Raw genomic sequence first — 26,435 nt, 5'->3', positions numbered from 1 at the left:
TGATGGTTAAAGCTTGAGAGGTTTTATTGAATGTTAGTTTTAAATACAATGCACATGACATAATTTACATTGCATAAGCCAAATATCTACAGCTATCACAGTTCTTCAAAACTACTATTCAAAATGTCGCAAGGAAAACAATATCAACAACTCACACAACAAAAAGCAAAAGGAGATTTACATGATTTAAACCAATTCTTAACACACAAAAATAAAATATAGACAAAGATAGAACAAGATAACAAAGATACATGAGAAAATCAACTGCAATTTTTTTCTTTGGCAAAATAATGTGACTTTTAAACTTATCTGCAGTGTGTCATGTCCAGGAGGCAGTAACAAAAATCAGTAACAAAGACAAAATATTAAGTTAAATATTATGATACATTATTAAAATAAGAAATGAGGCTGCATTTTGAGCTACTGAAACTGGTGTATAAGTAAATCCTATACTAAAAACTATCAAACAGTGAAGTTAATCTCTCCCCAAACTTCATGCCTGTTTCCAAGTTATTTTGCACAGTGTCTTTGTTGCTTCCATTTTGGATTCTTGCTCCTGTCAAACCAACTCTTCTTCAGTGTGGGAAAGCTGTGCACAATCCCAACAAAAGTAACTATGAGGTACCAATAAACGTCACCAGAGGGTCTACTGTTATTTTTGTGACTGTATTTGTATTGAGGAGGTATAGGTACATATTTACAACTTTAACTCGATTTAAGTTAATGTTTATGACTTGATCTCGATGACTTTGATGAAGGGAAGAGCCTTGTTGCTGTGGTTTGTGGGTGTAAGTGGTTTGCTGAAAAGACAAAACAAAAAAAATGTACAATTAATTAAGTTTGATGCAACTAGCACACCTAAAATACCATTGTTAAAGGTCCTATAGTACGCAAAATTGACTCTGTGAATGTTGTTACCTTGTCAAAAACGCACATGAAGTTGCGTTTTTTTTCATTCACACATGTTTGAGGAACCCTGGTTTATTCGTCTGTGTACATCTTCAAAGCTCAAAATGCTCCATTCCACCTCGCGATGTCATATATGACAATTTTCAAATTAACCATTACTTTTTTATCTTTTGTTCAGAAGAGATTGTGAATTCCAGGGCTGAAATCATCCAAATGATTTTAGTGAAGGTGTATGGAAAACACAGTGGAGCACTTCCTGTATTATCACATGACATCACAAGGTGGAACAGGGCGTTTTCTGTTTGAGAGAATAACCTAAATATGCAGGGTGTGTGGGTTAAATGTGTGAATGAAACAAAACACAATTCCAGGTATGTTTTTGATGAGGAAACATAACCAAATTAATTGTCAAATTAATTACTTTTTTTACCTGTAGACCACTTCTGGCTTTTTGTCATTGGTTGTCAGAGGAGGAGGCTCTTGTCCAGCCAACAGAAACTCCATATGGTCATGCATCTCTCTGTTCTGTCATCAAGAAAGAAAGAAAGAACATATTAAAAATCAAGTCCCTTTCATTTAAAATTCTTATATTTCTTTTTTTTAATTTATCGAACCTCAGCTTCCAGAAAAGCGACTTTCTCCTCCAGATCACGGATGTATCTGTCTCTCTCCTGCAGGACTGTTCGTGAGTTCTGCAACTGCATGAAAAAGAAACACAAATGCATTATGATTAGAAGAGGAAAGAGTGGATGGCTCTTAAAAGCATTATAAAACCTATACACATACAACATAATGAGTTAAGTGATCATAGCAGGAACTATGTGAATAATTAAAGGGCCCATGTTACACAAAACAGACTCTTGTGAGCTTTAAGCCATGTTATAATGTTGTTATCTCATCAAAAACATACCCGGAGTTGTGTTTTGTTTCATTCACACATGTTTGAGTAATCCTTTATTATTAATCTGTACATTTCCAAAGCTCAAAATGCTCTGTTCTGAAATCATCCAAATAAGTCTAGTGAAGTTGTATGGAGTTTAAAAACACAGTGGAGCACTTCTTGTATTACCACATGACATCACAAGGTGGAACATAGTGTTTTCTATTTGATAGAAGCACCTAAATATGCAAGATTTTTGTGTTAAACATGTGTGAATGAAACAAAACACAAACTCCAGGTATGTTTGTGATGAGGAAACAATAAAACAGATCAGAAAATAGCATAATATGGGCCCTTTAATGAGCTACTTTATATTTTTAGCCAAGTTCTTAAAAGCACAAAAGTAGTAATTGGTCATAATTAACCACAATTAACAATAAACAATATAACTAATGCAACTAATAGGACTATTATAAATGCAGTCTAATAAAAAAGTTATTACACAGTCATTTCCGCTTGGCTCAGTTTACTCAAATCAATCATCTGACGCCTCCACCTTCTCCACCAAAACCTAATTTCCCTGGTAATGTCTCTCCCTGTGAGTGTGCGGGAACCTTCATTTGCATCGTGCGTGTGTGTATGCGGGTGTGTGTGTACTTGTAGGAAAATACCTGTTCAATCATGTGACGCACTTTCCTCTGCTGACTTTTCAACATGTCGTCAAGGTGATGGATCTTCTCCTTTAATGTGGCCACTTCCTTCTCCAGCTCAGCGCACCTGCAAACCCACACGCAGTGAGTTATGTCTCCATGGTGATGTGAGGACAGCCGCTGATTGAAGTGCAAACAACGACATACCTAAAGCAGCATAACTGTCGTTTCTATCTATAGTTGGGGTTAGAGGGGCCAATCTCCAAACCATACATCATTGGACTGACATGAAAAACATCAGCTATACCTATTTCAGGTCGAAACTCAAATCTAAAGATACTGTATGTGGCATGTTTCATTGAAGAAATATACTGGGATATTGATTGACACTAAAACTAAACACTAATTTGAGTAAGTATAAAAAGTAGGTTGAAATTTGACCTCTCCTGAATAGTTTTGGAATGATACTGATTAGTAGTAGAAGACCACATTATAATATTACATAAACGGCTTAAATATTATGTTTTTATTATTGTTGTGGTATCAGATATCAAGCCTTCTCCTACATACTGAAATCGAATTTGAGAATCATGCCAAAAATATTTGCTAATAGTTGGTATAGTTGTTGAAGATAGAGCAGTGGGTTTTAATATTATACATCTGATTATATTATAGGACTTTGAACAATAGGGGGCTTGTGGCTTAGTGTTACAAATTAATTTTTATAGTCTGTATAAGGTTGTTCAGTTAAATAACCTGTGAACATTGCATTCTATCAGTACAAATTAAGTTGTCTACTGTCCTGCTTTCCCACAAAAAGATACATCGAAAAAAATATACTTAATCTATTTCACTAAAACTTGTCTAGACTGGAGCTTCCCTTTTCTCTTTCATATGAGCCAAACGTTTGAAGTATCACCTTAAGACGCTCACCTCTGTTTGTTCTCCTGGCCTCCTTCCTTCTCGGCTTTGAGTTGCTGAAGTTCCTCCTCCCCTGCGGCCATCTTGTCTTTAAGGATCCCGCTCTCCAACTGGATATTTCCCAGAAGTCTTTGCAGCTCTTCCACCTGCTGACCCCTCTCCTCAGACCGCTGTTCTGCCTTCTGGAGACGCTCTGACTGTTCGCTCAGACGTGCACGATACTTGTCATTCTCAGCCTGGGAAAAAAGTAATGCAAAAGCTGATGTAAGAGAGCTATTGTTGATGCCATTGTCCAATCAGTTTGCTTTGAACGCCTTTAGTTATGTAACCGGCAGAATCAATACAAAATATGCTTCATCCATTAGAGGGTGTATCACTGTCTACTTTTCCAGTAGCAGTGGTGGATGAAGTACTCAGTTTTGTTACTTAAGTAAACATACAAAAAGTTACTCAAGTATAAGTAAAAGTATCACATGAAAAAAACTACTTAAGTAAAAGTATTTAAGTACCTGTTTAAAAATAATGTATTTTAAGACTAAAATGTAAAGGTATTTTGCAGAGAATTAAGTGGATTTGAACTGACTAAATTAATTTCTTGATTCTGTTTTTGTGTACCTGTTTGGTAGGTACAAAGTTGGGATGGGAACGCAAAATAAAGTCTCAACCATTTCTGCAGGTCTCAAACCATAAAGAAAAGTACTTTTTACTTTTGAGTCAAGATCTAAACTGTTGCGAAGTACAACATACAGATACATACTGTCAAATGTAGTGAAGTAAAAGTAAAAAGTATCCACTGCAAAATGTACTTAAATAAAGTGCAGATACCTAAAATTTGAACTTAAGTATTGTACTTGTATTGTATTGTACTTCTTTTGTACTTGGTCACATTCCACCACAGCCCAGTACTGAGAACTGATCAGCTACAGTTTTAAAACAGTCTGTCAAATAATTTTTTACAGCTTTCTTTTGACGTTTTTATGACATTCTTCAGATACTTCAGAGGGGAAACCAGATGTGACGATAAACACATTTTTGAGTGAGGATGATAGTAAATACGGTAAGCATAAGCAGATTAGCAGTATAACCATCTGACTCATAGGGGCCTGACCAGTCTTTTGTGCTGGATAAAATTCATTATTTTGTCTGTGAAGCTAAATTAATATAAGAGGGCAACAAACCCAATGTCTGAACCAAAATAATTTCAGAAACCTGCAACATGGACGCATTTTGCCAATGTCATTCACTCCATTGTTGTGTGTCTTTGTATTAAAGTTTTTATATAAAGCTTTGTTTTTAAGTTTTTAGGCAGCATATTTACCAAAAATATCAGCTTAGGTTTGAGATTTAAGGTACGCTACAAAGTCCAAATATTGGCGCAGTATTCCTTCTCTAATTCTTATATCTGCACTACACTCTCTGATAGTGGACAATCATAAGGTTTTAATCTATAGATGGATTATTGGTACTAAAAGGAGTTTGACATTTCAGCTTCTTATGTTCCTTCTTATTTATTGGTGTATTTTTGTGTACTTTTCACAATTCAAGAGATATAATATTTATTTTTGGATAGTCAGAGTCAGATAGCTAATTGATATATGACACTTTGAAAGCCATGAGTGGATATAAAGTGGTTTGAGATTGCACTGCAGTATGCCAAAACACATTAAGTATGTCTGCAATTAAGTCTCTATCTCTCTGTCTGGTGTTTTAGAATTGAATCCGCATACTAATAAACATTTTTTGATGATTATTTATGTTTTGATTGGTTTGTATTGTGGTTTTAATGTCTTTCTTGTTATGTAAACCACCATGAATAACTTTGTGTACTTGCCTTGCTTTTAATTGTTATAAACCCTGTACAATGGCCTTTCTCTCGGTCTACCATGTCTACAGTCTACTTTCAAATGCTGCCACAGCTGTCTATTATGACAAAACAGCCCCGGGACATGTGAAACTCTGCCACTGTCCCTGCACGACCTCACAGATGAATACGCTGCACTGTGGCTGCGCAAACACCAACGATCACAGGACAGAGCACGGATTCCACTGTCAGATAATGACGGATAATGATAGTGTGAGAGGAAAATGGGGTCGGACAGATCTTTATCTGATTTCTGGAATTCAGATCGCTGAACTGTCTTGTGAACAGTTATATCTGATATGAGTAATGGGATTTCACTTCTGTTTAGATCATAGACTGTATATACAAATGGACATAGCGAACCTGGCTGCAATTGACTTTCCTTTGAAAATAACTGTGTGCTGCGAGCCTCGTCATTTTGGTCATTTTAAAATGTTTCTATTAAGTCACTCTGCATGATCCTTGACTGGAGCCGAATGCCGTGGGAGATGTCGCACGGCCTTAGTTCACTTCTTTATACAGTCTATGGTTTAGACATGGAAAAGAACAAACAACAAAGGGTAACCTAATGTTGCAAAGACAAAATGAAAGTTTGTTGTGATGTTAAAATTCATTGTACTTTGTCTTCCAAATACAACATTCACTAAAAAAATCCACAAATTAACTGATGCACGTCACTGGGTGTTTCTGGTAGTCAGGTTTATGTTGTGCATGTAAACACCAAAACTCAGATCTAATTACCGGGTTATTAGATTGTGATTTTTACGGGCCATATAACTGTATCCACTGTAACAGAGGTTATAGTTTGTCACACTCACACACTGAACTGACCTGCAGCCTCTGTTTCTCCTCCTGGTGGCGTTTCTCCATCTCTTTCAGCTGTGCGTACAGTCGCTTCGTAGCTTCTCTGAGCCGTGCCGTCTCATCCTGATTATCCCCGACCTGAAGAGGCAGACAGGAAGTGACACGATCAATTAGGATTAATGGAGCCAAAAGTACCAGGCCAGGAGGGTGAGAGAGCAGAAGAGAGAGAAGAAGGGAAAGAAGAGAGAGTGATGAGTGGCCAAAGGGCATTAAAGCTGGCTGAATGAGTTGCTGCTTAAATCAATAAATGTTTCAAGATCTTACTTAAAGATGCACTGTGCAACTTTTCTGGTGGAGGATCCACTACCTGCTTATCTCTGTGGAGATGTTATTGCTTTAAACATTGACTTTAAACATTTCCATCTAGCATTTATTCATTACAGGTGTTTCTATTGCTCTAAAATACAATAATTCCTGCTGTGAATAGAAACGCCTCTCCACAGATCTGACCGTTAATGTAGTGTAGTGCTGTAATTTGTCTCCCTTGTGATGGGCAGGTTTAATCTATATTATGGAACAGTCTAGACAAAGTAATAAAATTTCCATGGAGAAAGTTGGATTCAAGTATGCTTACTTTAATAAAGCATTACTCAACCAGGAGTCAATACTTTGTAAAAACTATTGGATGTAATATCTGTTGTATTTAATGTAATTGGACAGACAAATTATGGTGTTATACATGTTCTTCTTTTCTTTGTGTATATATAATGAACATATTTGTACAGTAACCTAAAATATTTTGTAACATGTTAGAATCAGGCCCGTCGACAGAAATTCGGGGGCCCGAGGCACGACACCACACATGGACCCACCTTTAATATAAATGAATAAGAAGAGCGTCAAATTCTGGGCCCCTAAGACACTGGGGACAGGACAACAGAGCTTTTTGACCCCGTGTCGACTCCCCTGGTTAGAATTTACAAAAACATGTTCTATCTTTGTTTAACCATTGGGGTTACAAGCCAGGAAAGCTGGGTCAGAAAGTGTTGTGCCAAATAAGCACATGTTCCTTTGTTGTAGTTTTTTTTGTTTTTTTTTCATTAGTGGTGATGAATAACTAATTGGAAAGCGTGGTGTAGCCTTGATTACATTATGTCCATGGGTTTTAGAATGATAAAAAAGTAGGAGACTTGCCATAGCAATTAATAATTATAGCAATTAACAATTTAAAACTAAATATTTTATCTTTTGAATGAGTAACAGTCCTCAAAATGTTGCATATAAGCCATAAAATAAACGTAGAGTAGTGTACACTGGTTTATCTCACTATCATTTTTGGACAATAATCCACTTTGCACGCTTGTTTTATTTTGAACAAAGCGGAAGTGTCAAAATGATTTCCTATCGTTTAAATAATTAACACATTATCTACTTCATTTTATCAAAACACATATCATATGACTAATCTTATCCAAACAGAGCATCCATTTTGAACAGCGGTGCATAACTTGACACCATTCGGTCGTATAGAGGGCATTGTAACTTTATCCTATAGTCTCTGCGCATAGAGGCCACACACCCCGTTTCCTTCTAATGTTACCTCCCTAGAACAAAATGGCGTTGTGTGGCATGTTATGACGAATCTAAAATAAATGAGAAGGAAGATAATACAAAGGAGTTGTGTTGTGTGTTGTGTTGGCAGGGAGCTGTTACATTTGCAGTTAATCATGTCAGCAACAGCGAAAGTGAGGGTTATATGTGGTGACGAAGAAAATCGTTTTATGATGCATTCAGGGACACGCAAAGAAATTTTGTAAACTGAATCATACAAGACCGGTGACACACAATTAATTTAGTTTCTATCAATGCTGACAAACTAGACTAACAAAATAATTGACAAAATAAAAAAATATATATATATTGCAATTGTACAATTTCATCTCTTATAAGTTGGGTTGTGTTATAATTTTTTTTTTAATAAATTAATATTATTATAATTTTCCAGTAAAGCTCATCTATTATTATATCTATTATTATCTATCTATTATTAAGCTATTATTATTAAGTTTCAGCTTCCTGTTATATGGTGCCATTTTGAGGGTAGCTGACTGTTCAAATTACATATAATTTTGTTTTGAATTGTTACACTAAAAAAGTGTGGTTTTACAGCTTTATCTCTTATGAACTGGATTATGTTATTCTTTTTCAGAGCATTAATAATATCATAATTTTCCTGTAAAGTTAATGTCTATCTGCTATTCATGAGTTCTTATATGGCGCCATTTTGAGGACGGTTGACCATTCAAAAGACATATTATTTATTATTTTCAATTGTTAGTCGCTATGGCAATGTTATAACTTTTTATGATTGTGAAACCATGGATAGGACATACTGTTCTTTGATGCATTAAAGACAAAAGCTTTCAGATGGTTCTTTTCTTGGCCTGTCCGTATAAAGCGCTCTGCCCAGGACTTGTAAAGTGAATTCAAAACCAAGAATTTTCCAGATTGTTCTTCTCCTGTTTAGTGCCGCAGCCGATCGCATATGTAAGTGGAAAAACAGCTGTAGGGTCTGTCATCTTTCCATTAACGTCATGGTTGTAATTTACATTCAAATAAAAGATTTGGCTAATATTTGGTTGCTCATATGCAGTTTGTTTGTTGTAGTTATGACAAATAAACAGTTTTGTGTGGGCTCTAGGCTGTCTTTGAGAAAACTGAATGGATAATGATCTCACATTAACTTCCTCTTCGATGACAGTGTTGCCGTTGGTCATCGTGGGCGGGACATGTGCCAAGCTCACTCTGTAGCCATTGGTTGGATACTAGAGGAAGAATACAGAGAGAGGGAAAAATCAATAGTGGCTTTAATGCAAGAAATGCTTCAACTTAAAGAGGAAATGCATTCAAATGATTTCTGATCAAGGGCAACTGCTACTTTGTGTATATTCAGCTAACATCTGCTGTTACGTAACAAGAAAGTATAATTTATAAAAAATCCTTTGAACAAGTCTAGGCACACCTGAGGCTTTTGGCAGACAGATGCAACATGCAAAGAAGCAGCTCTCTTAAAAAAAGTTGACTTATTATCAGCCTGACAAGTGAATTATTGTTAACGTTTATGCTTTCCATTAACCTTTACAATAATTCATCATTTACGTAAACAGTCTCTTATTTGAGTATTTGGTTAGGACAGTGTGAAGAGACATGAATGAAAACACGTCACCTCACAAACACACACGCTTTCATATACACATGCAGGGCAGTAGACGGAAGGGGACAAAGGGGTCTGTTGTCCTGGGTCCCAAAGTTTTAGGGGCCCAGAATTAGGGCCAATGTGAGGTTTCTTGCCCCAAGTCCCCAAATTTCTGTCGACGGGTATACATTTGCTATTCTGAAATAAGATCATTATTTATATAGTAAATGTATATATTTTCGTGCATACTTTGTTGTTGTTGCTGTTTTGTCTGGCTGCCATCTGTTCCCTCAGGGTCTTCAGACAGTACCTCACCTGAAAAAAACAAACAAAAAAAACATACTAAAGATGACAATAGATACTCCACTAAATACCATTAAAGATGCACTGTGTACATTTTTGGTAGGGGTTCCTTTCACCTGCTTGTTTCTATGGATATGTCATTGCTTTGCCTGGAATGTTACACAGCTCTGCCTTAGATTTATTAAATTTCAAGTGGTTTTATAGCTCAAAAATACCTAGAAAAACAGACATTCTGATTGTGAGCGGGGCCACTTCTCCACAGATCTGACCTGTATCTTAGTCTGGTTAATTTGGTCAGTTTTGGTCTCCATGAAGATAGGAGAGAGGCTTAATGCCATACTGTGGAACATCTCCATGGAGAAAAACATTTGACGGGCCCTCCACCACCTAAGTTACACAGTGTACCTTTAAGTGCTGCTGAGTCACATTTCCTTAGAAGCTTTAGATCCAAAAAGCAGAGCTACAATGACTGCAAAATATTAAATAAATAAATAAAAAAAATTAGGCCAAAATTAAAGTGCACAATTTATTTTTAAAAATTATGTCAAAATCTTGTCTTGTCTCATTGTCGTGGATCCAGTCTTGTTTCCTGTCCCACCTCTATAGTAATGTTGCTGGTGTGTGCCAGGTGCTGATTCATTGTCTGGATATGTTCTCACTCACCTCTTGTATTTGGGACACTTCGTCGTTTAGCATCCTTAGGTTGTGCTGGTGGCTCTCTGTTGTGTCTGGACGGGACTCCAGGTAAACCTGAGTCACACATGAACAGTTTAGAGAGGATGAAATAATGAAGTGGTAAGTGCGGTGAGAGTGCATGATGTAATGATGTAAGGGCTTAAAAACAGGTGTCACTACCGGGAGGATTTCACAAGCCCCTGAAGAAGACAGACTCTGGGTTTGTGTGAGGTGAAGGGAAAGTGAAGCTCATTTTTTGTTGTATTGTTCTTTTTATGATGAATTTAGAAATCCTTGGTTCTATGAAATGTTCACCAGTGCCCTGTTATGTTGTTATGTAAGGATGACAACAGGATGAAATGGCTGTTTAATTATAATATTTATAAACTGGCATCATTTCCTTATAAGGCCTGGAAGAAGCGGCAGACATGTCTGTTTAAATGAATGAATGAATCAATTTGTATTTGTAATACACGTCTGGCAACTGGCCTATTGTGTTCTGTTTGAGGTGTCTTTAAGCCCAGGAAAGGGATGGGCATATCTGTATTCATGGCACAATAACACACTGAATTCAATTCAATTGTTTGGTGAAACCATAATTACTGTTGCTAATTTACTTGATCAAATGCCTTTTAAACGGTTAAAAAGTTAATTTACAATAAATGCTTTACTTAGAAAAAGAATTAAAAGTTTACACAACATAAAACAAGTCCAGACTCATGTAAAGAGGCTGCTCAAACATGTGATGCCTTTTCAACATGACAACATTCATTCAAAACAGTGATTAAATGCTCTATAAATCAAAGGATGTTTTCATTAGAACCAAAAGATTTAGCAATTCATTTAAATAATGTGAAATAAAGAAATAATTAATGTTTGTAATGTAGCAGTTACACATTAATATGGGGATTCAAGATGAGAAAACTCAGGACTAAACGTCTGGGATACAATATTAAACCAGGAGTTAGACCAAGAACACTGTGTTCATTCCAAAGATGTATAACAAAAGGTCACCAGCATAAATTATATGATGGTATTTTGAGTTTGAATAATAATAAATGTTCAACCCAAAGCTCTAGTCTACTAAATGAAGGACTAAAGAAAATAAAAAAGAAAGAAAAACTAACCTTGATAACTTCAACTTTCTCTTCTGTTGTGACGTGCGTTCCTTCTTGCTCCTCTAGTTTTTGTGGCAACAAAACTGTCACGTTGCTTTCCTGCATAAAAAAATACATAATTTTTAACTCATCAACCCTTTTTTAAAATTAGAATGAATAAACTTAAAATTAAAATGTATAAACTTTCTAATTTATTACCTTATTTATGTGTCTCTGTTGGTTTTGCCTTTCAATTACAGTCCGTCTTGTGTCCTGCAAAAAGACATGAGAGAAGTGACTAGAAAGACAGTGTGGTGTTCTGTCTGTAATTGAAAGTGTCTCGCTGTGGGTGGAGCAGATGTAGGCGGGGCGTTTGGGGCAGAAAAACCACCTCTACACTCGAATTGGTACCACATAGTTTGACTGTCTCCCATAACAACAAGCTACATTTTTCCTTTCAGTCTCGAGGGTTGAGTCTGGTGACCAACTTTCCAAGTTAAAACGAGAAGCATGACCACTTTATGGATCGAAAATACCACAGAGCACACGGATGAGTCACTTCAAGCTAAATCTGTCACTATAGCAACAAAAACAAGAACAGTGGAACAGTAGGCCAGAGAGGAATTACTGGGTCAATGGAAGTATCTATATTTGTTTACGTAACAGGCTTTTACTGTAACTATGTTAAAAGTGCCATGTAAATGATGTTTACTTACTCATTTACAATAAGATTTAAAGATTTAAACTTTATTTAATACCTCTGTTGACTTTTAAAAACTCCATCCAGAGTATTTTACAGGACAATTGCACATGTTTTTAACACTTTCATATCTTTAATCTGCAAATGTTTCACTGTCTCACGTCTCTATTCACTGTTTCATGTTATAGTTTATGTGTGAGTGTTTTCTGTTTGTGCTTTTGTTTTATCCTGCCTCTTGACCAGGTCATCATTATACATGAGAAGGTATTCTCAACTGACTTACCTGGTAAAATATTGAATAAATAAAATAAAAATTTATTTATCCACAAAGGAATTTTTCTGGATAATTGTATATATGGTTTTAATTAAATTATGTGTTTCTAATATACAAATAAATAAAAACAAGACATGGTTTCAGGGCAGCACAGTTCCTAATAAAAATAAAAGATAACCCAGTGAACCAGATTTTGTCCTCCTTCCTTCTGTGTGTTGTTTTATGAAAAAGTAGGACACTGCTAAAACAAAGGCCAAAAATAGTTCAGTTGAGCCGATATTAAAAAGTGTGACGTCATTGTACAAAAGCCTATTAATGCGCAAAATCTATATAACATATACAGTAATTATAATGAGAACCCTGCATTATACCCTGAGGTGATTCTCTCTAATGTCTTTAACCTTTTAAGTCTTTAAACATTACATTTTGACAGCCTGAGAGCCTGATCAGTATGTACCACTACGACTACACGCAGTGACATTTCAACCTCACCCAAAAGCAAATACTTGTGAAAATACATATAATCCCTTGCTGGCAACTCCCAGGTAACCTAAAGTAACTGAAGCGACACCTTTTGAAAATGTTGTTTTTGTCAAGTTGACAAATCTTTTAAGAGAGACTTGAAGTATGAAAAACATTTAAATGAACCCAGAAAGGAACATTATGTAAGATTCTAAAGTGTCTTTATCTCATCTGACAAAACCATCAAATCCGCACCTGTACAGATCTGAGTTTGTTGATTTAGCAGAAGGTTATATAAATTCAGAGCTTTACACGCAAGACCTGAAAGAAGTCAAGTAACACAAAACAAATATTAATTATAAAGACATTTCAGTTATTTGAGAAAAAGTCAACAAAATGGTTTCAAACGTATGTATTAAAGGTTCAGTCACAAGTACTCCAGATAAAAAAGTAGCCAATGCATGAAAAACTGGATTAGTATTGGTATTAATTTTAGTGCAGTTGAAAGTGTTATTATGTGTATTATTCCAAAAGCAATATTTAGGCTATGTGCTATCAATCCATCACAAATCTGCAAAAATACACCTGTATGTCTTGATGTCCAAGTATTGCACAAAACTACTACTAACTACTAAGGACTATAAAATGAACTACAAATGTGCAAAAATATTACTAGTTTGTACAAATGTAGTTTTTAGTCAGCTATTTTTTGCAGTCTTTTAGTGTATTTTTGTGATTACTTTATAATCTAATCTAATTTTGCTTATCTCCAAACCAACAATTAAAATTTTTGATATAGCTCTCCCCTCTACTCATAGGAGAACACAGTGTTTCCCATTCATATAGGAGATTATAGCATCTGGATTATACATTTGCATAACAAATTTAGATGCTCATTGTATTATCATAAACTTATAAGAAGTTTAAGATAGACTGAAGTATAAGAAGAGACTGCAGGGGTAAATAACGAGAGCTTAAAATTAAAAACAGGCATTAAGTGACATTTATACTCCGCAAATTAATGGAGATGAAATTATATATAAACAAAAAGTGCCATCATAGTGTTAACAAAATCTATGGGAAACACTGCAATGAAAAAAACAGCATTACATTATTAGTATGACTGACATCTTTTGCAATAGTCACCCAATCTCTGTCTTGGAAATTAGTGGCCAGTAATATTCTCTTTCTACAGAGAACAGAGCACTGTTATACTTCTTTGACAGCTGATATCCAGGTTGGGCATTTAATTGTATGTAATAAGACTATCTGCTGACTGATGTGGGCCTAGAGCATCTCGAAATGTTTGAACTAATCCATGCAAAGTTGTTATGTAGTTACTTGCAAGATAAATAAGTTACATAATATAATTGCATCATATTCGTTAACAGTGTTTTGAGAGAAAAAAATCGGTTGTGTAATCGTGTAACTTTTCTGGTGGAGGGTCCATCAAATGCTTTTCTCCATGGAGACGTTGTTGCTTTGTCTGGAAAGTTTCACAGTATGGCATTAAAACTTTCTGTCATCATGCAGACCAAACCAGAACAAGTTATAGGTCAGATCTGTGGAGAAGCAACCCCGCTCACAGTCAGAATGCCTGTTTATCTAGGTATAGGTACACAACGTACCTTAAAAGTCATAGTATCGTGCCTCAGATTTCAAAATATAGTTAGTTACACAAATATTTTAAAAGTATTATAGTTACTTTCCACATCTGGACATATATTCTTTACAAGTTTCCATACCATAAGGTGCATTAAAATAGCAGGTGTCTCTACCCAACCTGAAAGTTCCCTCGTAAATTTCTGTGCCCCTTTTCACGTCACTGAGGTATTTATACAAGATTTACACACAGGCGTGACTCAGGAAACTACAACATGGGACATAAATATAGAAGAAAAGAGCTGTCATGTGTAGAATTAAGACACAACATAAATCTTATATATGTGACTTGTTGTGTTAACTCTTTGAACCTGCGTGATAGTGAAGAGTTTGACTTCATAAAGATACATACATAAAACTATTTCACACACTTTTAATAATTACCTGTTAAAACACTGTTTGGTAATGGTGTCTACATACCACAACCTGTTATTAGGGTTAAGTGCCATGTCAAAGTTGAAATAAGCACTTTTGAGAGCACGCAAAAGCAATACCCTACTTCCAAATGGTGTTTGTATAATGTCTTATAATTAAATAAATCAACAAATTCAGACAATATTCATAATTTTCTCTCATTATCCTATCATCAGTATTTAGATACAAGGTCCATCTGACAAAAAAAAAAAATCACATTGTATTTGATGTGCTATATCATATAGCATCCAACTGAGTGCAGAGTCTAGATAATTAATTAATTTCCCATTGAAATATATCAGCTTCTGTGAAAATCTATACAGTTTCAACTCTCAGTGTTTTGCACAATTGAATGTATTTTTACTAGAAACATTTTATAAGCAATAATTACCATTAGGGATTATTTTAAGGAAATAAATGTGGGTTTCCATCTTTGGACTTAGTCACTTACTTCAAGCTATAGTGCTGGAATCAGTATCTGAACTTAAAAAGCTGTGTTTCTCATAAGCATGGCACTAGACAGGGAGGGACAAAGGGGTCTGTTGTCCAGAGCCCCAGGGTTTTAGGGCCCCAAAATTGGACCCTCTTTCTATTCATTTATATCAGAAGGGGGCCCATGTGAGGCTTCTTGCCCCAGGCCCCCAAAGTCTGTTGATGGGCCTGCCCATAGGGAAGGGAGACCTATTCAGTCTACTGAGACTCCTATAATAGCTGGATTAAGATGAAGAAGTAGAGTTATCTTCCTTTCTTATTGTGTTATCTTTGCCTATTGTGCATGCTTATGTAATTGAAGCAATTATCTAGTGTTAAATTTCCATCAGATTTGCCTGAAGAGCTTTTCTTTGTTAAAACTTTGAGAAAATCGCTTAGTTTGTCTCTCCGCTGTTGTGTCATTCAACAGCAGACAGTGAGCCAAAAGATGGAAATGATTAGCCTGTAGTTTGTTTGGGCTACATGCTATGTTAACATGTCACACAAGCAGAGAATAAGGTTACACGGGCGCCTCGGGAAACCTCTGCTCTTGAGCCTTACATAACAAGGTGGTGTCTAATTTGCATGTTCAATCAACTCAACCGGCAGCGCTTTGTTTATAAAACTCATGCCTGAAAAACCATTCAAAACACAAGCGGTGGATCTGAGACAGGGACAGCCCCCACACGCACAGACACACCCTTAGACATACTCAAGTAATGCCACCTGTATATACAACGAGAGAAACCAGTCTGATTTTATGGTACATTTTGTCCTCTACAACTGCATAAGTTAATGGATGTACTCTGAATTAATAATGTAATTAAGTGAAAGTAATTATGTGAAGTAGTATTTGTCATATACCTAAATTACTTTTATCTGGATACCTTCCCAAAACTTTACGATGTTTATACGGTGCATAAAAAACCCAATTAATTTTATGTTTGTTTGAAACTCATTGTTCGTCACATTAAAGCCAAATTCAAGTGTCTCATATTACTATAAATGCATGTGTGCAGTCTACACCTCATTGCATGTACAAGTTTTCAGCTAAGTTTTAAGCTTTCATTCATCCATGGAAATAAATCAGATTTTCCATCCAGCTCCTACAGCTTGGTTCTCCTCAAGTGACTATTTTGCTTAACATTCTTAACTTTCTTTATGAGTTTCTGTTTTGGTTATGTTTTTTCTTTTGAATTAACCATGATTATCCTTGTGAAATTGAACTACAAAACTGAAGTGACTCATTTCAATACCATAAAAAAATTCATAAATATACAGTATAGATGGGGTTTCCAAGCAAATCCAGAATCATATCTCCTTCTATTCTTTATACAGAGGCACATCAGCCTGGTCCCCACGTCTTCTGAACTAAACATGTTTGTGCAATCTGTTTTTTTCCCCACTGACGCATGTGAAACAAAGGCGCTTCAGTGCTTTCCTTATTAATTCTGCAGAAATACGCAGTTTCAGCCCCCTGTAATATTTTTTTTTCCTTTTTCCTCATAAGCACACATATTTGTTTTGATACATACAAACCACTGCTTATCCCTGACTGGCTAATCCTCTTGTCAGTCATGCCCATCTGAACTCAAGGTACAGCAGTGACCAGACTCACATCTCAAGTTTTGGAGAAGTGTGTTTTCAGGATCTCAGGTAATAGATGGGGTAAAGTTCATACACAAATACATACAGTAATTCTTGCTTCAAAGTCCCAATAATACAGAATGTACCCTGCATCTAAGACTTGTTCAAGCAAATCGCAAAGTGGAAAATAGTTAAAGATCAAATAGGAATATAGCCCGAGGTGGTGGAGCTGCTTAATAAAAAATGTTTTTATCAAATACCTTGTTTAATTAGGTTCTGGTGTGTTTAAGGTCATGGATCTGGGCCAAACTCAGCCTCAGACAAATGATAACATTAAAATCATTATTAACATGGAGGATTAGGCAAAAGCTCTTCAAAAGTTTGTTGTCACTTTTAGACCTGCAAAGCTCCATGTGTTAGTTTAACTCAGTCACTCGATGCTAAATGAGACATCTGCTACATGGCTGTATATAGAAGCACAACAAAGAGCTAAAATTAACCATAAACTCAATTATCCAGATTCAGAAGTCAAATCCTACATTCCTTGTAGACATTTCCTGAGAATAAATGTGTTTGAAAAACATTGAAAAGTTTCACAAATCTGTGAAAAAAATATATTCTTTGAAGCCAACTTTAAAATCTTTAAAAGTACAGTATGTAACTTTCTGGAGGTCCATAACCTGCATGTTTCCATGGAAGCATAAAGTTAAAGCCAAAGGACGAACATTTTCATGGGAAAAAAAACACATTTTCCTCCAGACCAGTCAGTCAGTCAAATGCATGTTTTTGGTGCATTAAAAACATATAAATGAAACAAAAGCTTTTATTTGACATACTGTGGCTTTAGACAAAAAAAAAAATATATATATATATATACATATATATAATCAAATATTTAGTGATAACAAAGATGAAGGTTGAAAGTGGCGTTGTAAAGTGATTCAGCAGTTTTAGTGTTGTCACTGTTGTACATGACATAAGCAGTAGATGAATAAAATAGTGCTATGGTGTTTAAGAGCTCACACACACAGGCTGGTCCTCTGCCATGACCTTGCACCAGGATACACTATTTATACAGACCACCCCCTCCTCTTTACGCTTTTATCTACACTGTCCTATTGGAGGGGGTGGACTTGCTGTCTCCTTTGTTACTGTCAGTGACTACCCACAATCAATACACCGCAACCTATCCTGTTTACTGAGCAGTGCCTTCCTATTACAGTCTAAAATATGATGTCATTAGTACAGAATTATTTACAGGAAAATATCTGAAGTTTGTGTTAAAGATGCACTATATAGTTTATTTCCCTGGAAAAATCTTTTGGCTTGGTTTGCATGTTCTGGCATTAAACTTATCTATTTCCATGGAAAAAAGCATGTGATGCCAGATCTATGGAGAGGCTTACAATAAAAATGCATCTATTTGAATGTTATTTTTTGTAATTAAAATCACCTGAAATTGAATTAATGCAAGGTAAAAGACAGATACATTTAATGCCAACCTGTGGAGCATTCCAGGCAAACCAAAAACATTTTCATGGCATTACATAGCGCACCTTAAAGGCTGTAAAGTTGTGTTATTGTACTGCACATTTTTGAATTCCCAGCCTAGGTACTAACAAACATCGCAACTATGTGCAAAAGCAATCCATCTTTACAACAGATGTGGTCTGAACTGGCTGTTTCTGCAACAACTAAGCCTGTCAGGATAATATTACAGTACATTTTCTTTGCAATAGAGTGAAGATTTTTTGCCATGTTTATGTAATTATGTATTAATTTGAGCTGTAAAAAGTTTAACAAATAACTTGCATTGATCATATTAGTTCATTCTGACATTTGTTTGTTGATACTATCTATTCAAAAATGTGTTTACTGGGATTATCTAGCTTTGTGTCAGTGCCATAAAGTACTTTCAATATGATAATTTCTCACAATATTCTTCCGTATTGTGCTTCATCATTGGCTAGAGTGACAGGTCCAGCAACATCATGGTAACTGTAATAGTAGGAAGAAAACATGCATGCAAATCAGATAAATATCGCTCACACACCTTTCCAGATAAATGCCAGTTTTGTGCGTCATTGTGAGTCACTTTCATAACTGCGCCTGACTGGCAATAGGAGTTTCTCGCACAAAGCGAAACTCGTACATTAATGACGCTAGTGTAGGTTTTAGTACAAGTTAATGAAAAAGTTCCTAATAAATAAACAAGCAAGCATTATATCCACTGTAAATATCAGCTATATGCTACTACAAGATCTGTCACAATAACAAATTTTGAAGCACGTTATATTTCTACAGAGATATACTGTAATAAATTATAATATTGAAAATACTTTGAGCCACAGACACAATAATAATACAAGATGGTCCCAGTAAACCATTTTTAAAGATAGTTTCATTCAAAAGGCCTGAGCTCCAACAAATACACAGAAGAATGAGCCATTAATTAGCCATAGAAATTAGTTATCCAATCCTCTGCAGATCAAATCTTATTGTATTATAACAAAAAATACCCCAAATGTACACATGATAAATATTGAGCCCCAAAATAAATCTATATAGTTAAAATCGTGACAGGCCTAGATACTACCACTTTCAAAACAAAGCCAGGTGGTGTCTGCTATTTTCTGTTGTTAAAGTCGCTAAGTCGGTTAAAATACTTGGAATATATTTACTTCAAAACGAAAAAAAAGCAGGTTAGTTTAAAGAATGTGTTAATTACTGGTTTCGCAAGACACTGCAGTAAAATCAATGCGGTCCACAGTATTACTCTAGTACTAGTACTACTGCTATGAACTACTATTGTTAAAGCTGCCACAAATATGACAATAATTCTGAAAGCTGACATCAAAATTGTAAAATAGTACATGTTACATCATTTACCCAGTTATTTAATTCAAATTAGATCCACAGTATGTTATATATGCTGCTATTTCATATATTATACCAATATTACTAATTGACTACAAATGCACATACATACATTTAAATGGTCAAAGTAATTACTATACTTGACTGAAAAAAATATACATATAGAGATAACCAAACAGATTACACATGGAAAACAAAGCAATACATCACTACTACTACTACTATGATTACTACTGCATAATTCTGCCATGTGTTATAATGGATTACAACAATAACTACTAGAAATAACAGTACATCTGGATTAAAAACTGCAATTCAGCAAATCGATTATGGCAAATACCTTTTCTCCCCACAGTGATGGCTGCTCCACGCTGCCTGCCTCTGCCTGTGTATCTCTGAGTGGGACGTCCTGTATTTTGCTCTAGTCTTTCAGGGCAGGGCTGGTACTCCTCCCACTGCAGCCCTGCCCTGTTCCATTCACTGTCAGTACAATACCGGAGCGTGCCAGTGCTAGCACGCTGTTAGCTGTTAGCTGTTAGTGGTGAGCACACACATCCTGAGCCTCCACCCCCTGCTGGAGAGCCATGCCAAGTACACAGCGCCACAAATCCTTCCTTTCACACAAACCAGCGGGGAAGGCAAAGAGACCGCAGTTGTAAACAGAAGAGAAAACACATGGGAGGCAAAGGAACATTGGCAAGTGGGTTTACTATGGCCTGAAATAACACAATGTTCTCTGCTGCTGAATTGTATAACTGTATTACTGTTTTAGATTTAGTGTGTGTGTGTTTTAGTTTAACTTAAAGGGACCATATTACGCTATTTTTTTGATCTATGTTATAATATTTTTTCCTCATCAAAAACATACCTGGGGTTTTTGTTTCATTCACACATTTAACACACAAATCCTGCATATTTAAGCTGAGTTCTTCTATGAAACTGAAAACACTCTCTTCCACCTTGTGATGTCATGCTGTAATACAGGAAATGCTCCACTGTGCTTTTAAACTTCCCACACCTTCACTACAATCATTTGCCAAACTCCACTGAACTAAAGACAAAATGTAGCTGTTAACTTGAAAACTACAGCTTCATGAAATCACAAAGTGGAACAGAGCATTTTGAATTTTGAAGATGTAGACAGACTAGTAAAGGATTAGTCAAATATGTGAATGAAATAAAAGATAACTCCAGGTATGTTTTTGATGAGGTAAAAACATCTGAATATGATTAAAAGTGGACAAGAATTTATTTAGCATATTGTAGGACCTTTAAATCTTTTTAAATTAGGCTAGAATAGATAAATGTCTGAGCCTTATTTTGTTTTGTAATCAATCATTGAATCAAATACTGATAGCAAGTGTAGTTCTGTGCTGCCTAAAATGCCCAAACACTGTGGCCAAGATTCAGGTTGACGGTTCGATTCCTACAACAGACTTGCATATTGATAGCCTGATTTATCAGTTGGTTTCACTTCGTGCAAACCGTCTAATCTTGCAGCATTAGAATTCATTCACTTGACTGTAGGTGGATACTTTTTTATTTAATCAATTGCTGCTGTTTGGTCAAGACGTATGTAATGCGCCAAATCCCGTAGGAGGCAATAGTGTCTTTCCCCTGGATAAAATTCACCAAACATTCTCTTTGTGTCGGCCCAGACAGGCACTTGAGTTTAACGTCATGGCTTCACAGCTCTGATTGGCCGGTGTGCGGTCTACAACTTCCAGGGTTCTTGCAAACCGTCTAGTGTATTCCGATTCCTGACCTAGTCACTGGGGAGAAATTAAATTTAGCAGAGGCATTAGGTGGCGCCAGCCTGGCTAACATATTGATGCCACTGTGCAAGACACTTCATGTCACAGTAACTGCAGCACACACAGTACCATAACTGTTGTAATCTTATTATGATGGGAACAATTTTACACAACATTCATTTTGAGCAAGTAGTAATTTCGGTGTTAGGGTGTATGACGTTTTTAGTTTGACATGTGTGGTCCTGGTCTATTTTTTTCCATTACTTCCATACAACATTTAGTCCCCGGCATGAGAAAATACTGAACTGTGTGGTATGCCAACACATATTACACAACGGGGGACCAGTGTGGGACCCTTGGATACCCAGTCATTTAATTTATGTATATTATGTTGCTACTGCTATTGGGCTATTGGTTACAACTGAGCAACACTGTTAAATGCTCAAAATAACTACTAAATTTCCATCAAAAAAATATAAAAATAAAAATAGATAACCAGACTGACTATGCATACAATAATACAGTACTACTACTATCATAATGCTGCCATGTGCTACATTTGACTACTGCAATGGCTACTGCAAACAACAGCACACTTGAACGAAAAACTGCAATTCAGCAAATCAGTGTAATTACCTCTTTTACTTTTTTTTCAATGCTCAAGTTCCATATAACATTTAGTCCATGGCTTGAGAAAATACTGAACTGTGTGGTATGCCAAAAACCTATTACACAACAGGGGACCAGCGCAGAACCCCTGGATAAACTCTGGTAGACTTCATTTATTGCTGTGTAGTGACAGCGTTGGCCAGTAGCAGCCCTCTGAGGAATGTGTGGCACGACTTATGTAAGTGAGATAAATTAAACACTTTTATATAACAGTGACTGGCACGTTACTAGAGAACACCATGAAATTCTGCCAAAACTATGCCCATCTGTGGACAATAAAAGCTCCACTGTACTGAATTCACAAATTTCTCAATACAGTTGCCTTTTGTAACTCAGCAGCTGCAATAACTTGCTCAACAATCCTTTTACTACCTATGGGAAAGACTTTGAGATGCATAAAAGTGGCAAAATTGATGAGCCCCAGTTTTGCTCAAAGCATTTGTACAGAGGAAAATTGGGTAATAATGCTGATTGTTGGGGCTAAGCCACTAATAATGACTAATCAACTATAAAACATGATCATAGTTGTATCTTGATAACTGTAATATTTATCAGGTCTAGATAAATATTACAATTATCAAAATACATCTATGATCAGGTTTTATCAGGCCCATCATCAGAAATTTAGGGCCTCACTTGGCCCCCCCTCCAAACTGCACTATACAGACTCTATATGCATAAGAAAATACTTTTTGTTTATAAAGCAGTGGCATTAATTTATCAAAATGTCAAAATCAATGAACACATTTTCACTGAAGCTTTTAGTCACCATTTTAATTTTATTTGATTAATATGAAACTTTTGAAAATTTTGAAAATTGTGCTATATGCCTAAATTCAAATACCTTCTGTCAATACTCCCCAACACTTCTGATTTCAATTATTAAAGGTCATATATTATGCAAAATTGACTCTTGTGAGCTCGTTATAATGTTCTTACCTCCTTAAAAACATACCTGGAGTTGTTTTTTGTTTCATCCAATTATGTTTGAGTAATTCTTTATTATTAGTCTGTTTACATCTCCAAAAATAAAAATGTCCTGTTCAGTAGAGATTTGTAGATGCAGTAGAGAGCAATTCCAGGGCTCAAATTATCCAAATGAGTCTAGCGAAGGTGTATGGTGTTTAAAAACACAGTTGAAAACCTGTATTACCACATGACATCACAAGGTGGAACAGAGTGTTTTCTGTTTGAGACAAAAACTCCAGGTATGAAACAACATTAAAACATAGATCAGAAAATAGCGCAATCTGAGCCCTTTAAGTACCGTACTACTTTAGGCTTTCTACTTTACCTTTAAACCCTCTTTACATCTCTTACTGTTTTGTTTGCATGTACACATATAGTGGACTAATCTGCAGACAAAAATACACACACTATTCCACATAATTTTTCCCACACGTAGACTATCTTCTTTGCCTATAACTACAGACTGAAGAAGCCAAAACCCAAAACAATCCAGCTAAGCTATTTTAATAATAACCTTTGCATGACACTTTTTCTGAGTCTTTTCTCATACCATCACCGCACGCACATCAAGTCAAGTAGCAGGTGTTGACATGAAGAGAAAGATATGCAAATGTGCGTTGTAAGATCATATATTTATAAAATGACACAAGCAAACACATTTCTGGCAAAGGTTTTAAATGTTTACAAAATATTCATGGCTTTATGCCATTATTTGTTCCAATTCTAACTTATATTCAAATTGCAGTCCTGGTTTATTTACCAGACGCTGTTCAACTCCACTCTTACTGCTAGTAAGATGAGACTCCAGCAAAAAATATATAAAACTGGCTTTTGTATGTTTAAAAATAGATGCACTTTGTAACTTTTCAAGAGTAATTAACATGATTTTAACTCTGAGTTGAGTCGCCCCTCCACAGATCTGTGACTTTGCCTGGTGGTGCCACTTACTGGTCTTTAAACGGACCACATTGCACTATTTTGTGATCTGTGTTATAATGCTGCTGCCTCATCACAAACATACCTGGGGTTGTGTTTTGTTTCTTTCAAACATGTTTAACATTCAAACCCTGCGTATTTAGACTGAGTTTTTCTCTCAAACTGAAAACACTCTGTTTCACCTTGTCATGTCATATGGTAGTACAAATTTCCAATCTCTGCTGAACTAAAGGTAAAAGTCTATTAATGTGAAAACCACTGCCTTCATGACATCACAAGGTGGAGCAGAGCATTTTGAGCTTTGGAGATGTAGACAACTAATAATAAAGGATTACTCAAATATGTGAGAATGAAACGAAACACAATTCCAGGTGTGTTTTTGAGGAGGAAACAGCATTATAACATGACTTAAAGTTCAAAAGAGTCAATTTTGTGTAATATAGAACCTTTAAATACTTTTAGCAGTAGATACAAGCAAAAGAAATATGCAGTGTGCCCTTAAAGGAGCAACACATTTTCTACTAAAATCATTGAGGGATGTTATGAAACGGCAGCAGGTTTGGCGCATGACAACATGATCCAACAGGTTACCTGATAGTTGGCAGGAAGTGAGTGAGCTAACGCTATCAAGTTCAGACGGATACACTTGAATTCACTTAGACTTGTCTAACTCTAATCCATATACACACCTGGTGCCAATGGGGCAGTTTATAGACTGATATGATGCTGATAGGACAAGGCTGTTTCTGCCATGCTTCAGTGAGTTTTAATAGTGGAGAAATAGCCTGGAAATAGCAGGAATTAACCTCAAGTAGAAATAAATGAGATTTCAAGAGTTCAAGGCTTCAGTTTTAGCCCAGATTAAGTGTATTTGATCCAGTTAAATCCAGATTTTGCTCCAGTTTAGTGCTTATTTCGGAAAGGAGTGCCATGTTTGCACACTACTGACTCAGATAACACAAATTTAATAATAGTACAGATACATTGAAAAGATTACACTGCACTGTGGCACAGATACGACTTAGACCAGTGCAATGAAGGTCAGTGGACATTATGTAACACACTCAGGTGATCTTCCATAACAATGACAGCTCATGAAGTCAGCTGTGCACAGGCTGGTTATGCGTGAGGGTTATCGCCAAGAGTGAAGGGCACCACAATCATAGTGTTGACACTCCAGGGGAAAATATAGCTTGTTGCTGTGCTTCCAATGACATCATAATATAATATAAAGGCCAATCATATTTAATACAAGTGGAGGCAGCTATAATGAATATTGCTATGTTTTTCTATAAATATACTGAGTATGGTCTAGCTGACAATAAGTAATCAGGTTCAACATTTGTGAATTCTACTTTTTTGTTTGTTTTTAGATATTTCTTATGAAAATGTAATGTAATGAATATAGAAAACTACCTGTCTTCTAGGAGCATGACATCATCACGTTTGAGAATCTACAACAACCAATTTGTAATCAGAAGAAATAAGAAAACTATTCCTCTACACACACAAGCTGAATAAGCTAAGTAGTCTACAATATACTGTAGTGAGATGTTATAAGATGAAGACACATTAAAAATAAATACACATTTTGATTTGTCTTAAAGGATTTTGTTTTGCTTGAGTTGATCATAAAGAATATGAATGTGTAATACAAAAGAAGCCCATGAAAAATGCCCATCACCTATTTGTGTCATGGTAATATTATTGCTTTGCCTAGAATGTTTCACAGTATGGTATACACTTATTTATCTTTCATTTATTCGGTTAAGTTTATTCACAAAAATAGTTGGTTTAATGGGCTCACCGGCTTGTCTCAATGGGAATTGCTTCTTTTTTGCCATAATGTGGAACATTGCAGTCAAAACAACATCTCCAGAGTATAGAAGAGTTAAGGCTCTCTAAAAAATTTTTAATTTAAATTAAAAAATTACTAAGAGTCCCTTTAAACATTAAATCCTGCTCAGAGTCAAAGAAACTAAGCTCAGGTGTTCAAAAGACAAGTCCGCTATTGTAACAGTGGTATCCTGGACCTGGTTAAATAACCCTTTCAGCTGCTGAAACTGTAGATGCTCTGGTAAACCAATGGACCATAAGAATAGAGCCTACAGCAGCCTACAGTATCCTGTATCATCATTCCCATCGTGTTTTAGGTCCAATAATTCAACTCATGGTAAAGTTACGATTCAGTCAAAAGCATGCATTACAATATGAGATTATTAATTTATAGTCCATGACACATTCTTAAAACAACACATGTTTAGGTTTCTATATATCATATCTGTAAGATACATTTCACAAAAGACTTTTCAGTCTTTTCGCTAAGTTTTAATGTCTACTCACGATTGAATAGTGTCTGGTCCG

General features: G+C 35.8%; 1 protein-coding gene across 3 annotated transcripts; it reads right to left on the bottom strand.

The window, feature by feature from the left end:
- Window positions 1-6: 6 nt before the first annotated feature.
- On the bottom strand, window positions 7-26,435 carry tuft1b (tuftelin 1b). Of its 3 annotated transcripts, none has more exons than XM_055157483.1 (12): window positions 26,415-26,435; window positions 11,516-11,569; window positions 11,327-11,416; window positions 10,188-10,274; window positions 9,471-9,536; window positions 8,764-8,850; window positions 6,053-6,163; window positions 3,373-3,596; window positions 2,461-2,566; window positions 1,524-1,607; window positions 1,340-1,434; window positions 7-800 (listed from the first exon to the last, which is right to left on the bottom strand). In XM_055157483.1, the coding sequence occupies exons 4-12, from the start codon at window positions 10,218-10,220 to the stop codon at window positions 728-730; spliced, it is 879 nt and encodes a 292-aa protein (XP_055013458.1). In that variant the 5' UTR covers window positions 10,221-10,274; window positions 11,327-11,416; window positions 11,516-11,569; window positions 26,415-26,435; the 3' UTR covers window positions 7-727. The 3 variants fall into 3 exon arrangements, with proteins under 3 accessions (XP_055013458.1, XP_020788370.2, XP_055013457.1); XM_020932711.2 differs by lacking the exon at window positions 26,415-26,435 and adding an exon at window positions 20,084-20,157; XM_055157482.1 differs by lacking the exons at window positions 11,327-11,416; window positions 11,516-11,569; window positions 26,415-26,435 and adding an exon at window positions 9,930-9,993.

This window comes from Boleophthalmus pectinirostris, unplaced genomic scaffold, assembly GCF_026225935.1.
Source record: "Boleophthalmus pectinirostris isolate CB_2022bp ecotype Guang Dong unplaced genomic scaffold, ASM2622593v1 HiC_scaffold_21, whole genome shotgun sequence".
NCBI classification, from domain to species: domain Eukaryota; kingdom Metazoa; phylum Chordata; class Actinopteri; order Gobiiformes; family Gobiidae; genus Boleophthalmus; species Boleophthalmus pectinirostris.
This window is presented reverse-complemented; position numbering and strand designations above follow the sequence as displayed.

Excerpts from the sequence above, each read along its gene's own strand:
- tuft1b (XM_055157483.1), bottom strand. The coding sequence starts at position 10,220 with ATGCTAAACGACGAAGTGTCCCAAATACAAGAG. Across the intron at positions 2,567-3,372 it reads GGCCAGGAGAACAAACAGAG|GTGCGCTGAGCTGGAGAAGG; the intron begins GTGAGCGTCTTA and ends GTGGGTTTGCAG. Across the intron at positions 1,608-2,460 it reads TGCGTCACATGATTGAACAG|TTGCAGAACTCACGAACAGT; the intron begins GTATTTTCCTAC and ends TTTTTCATGCAG.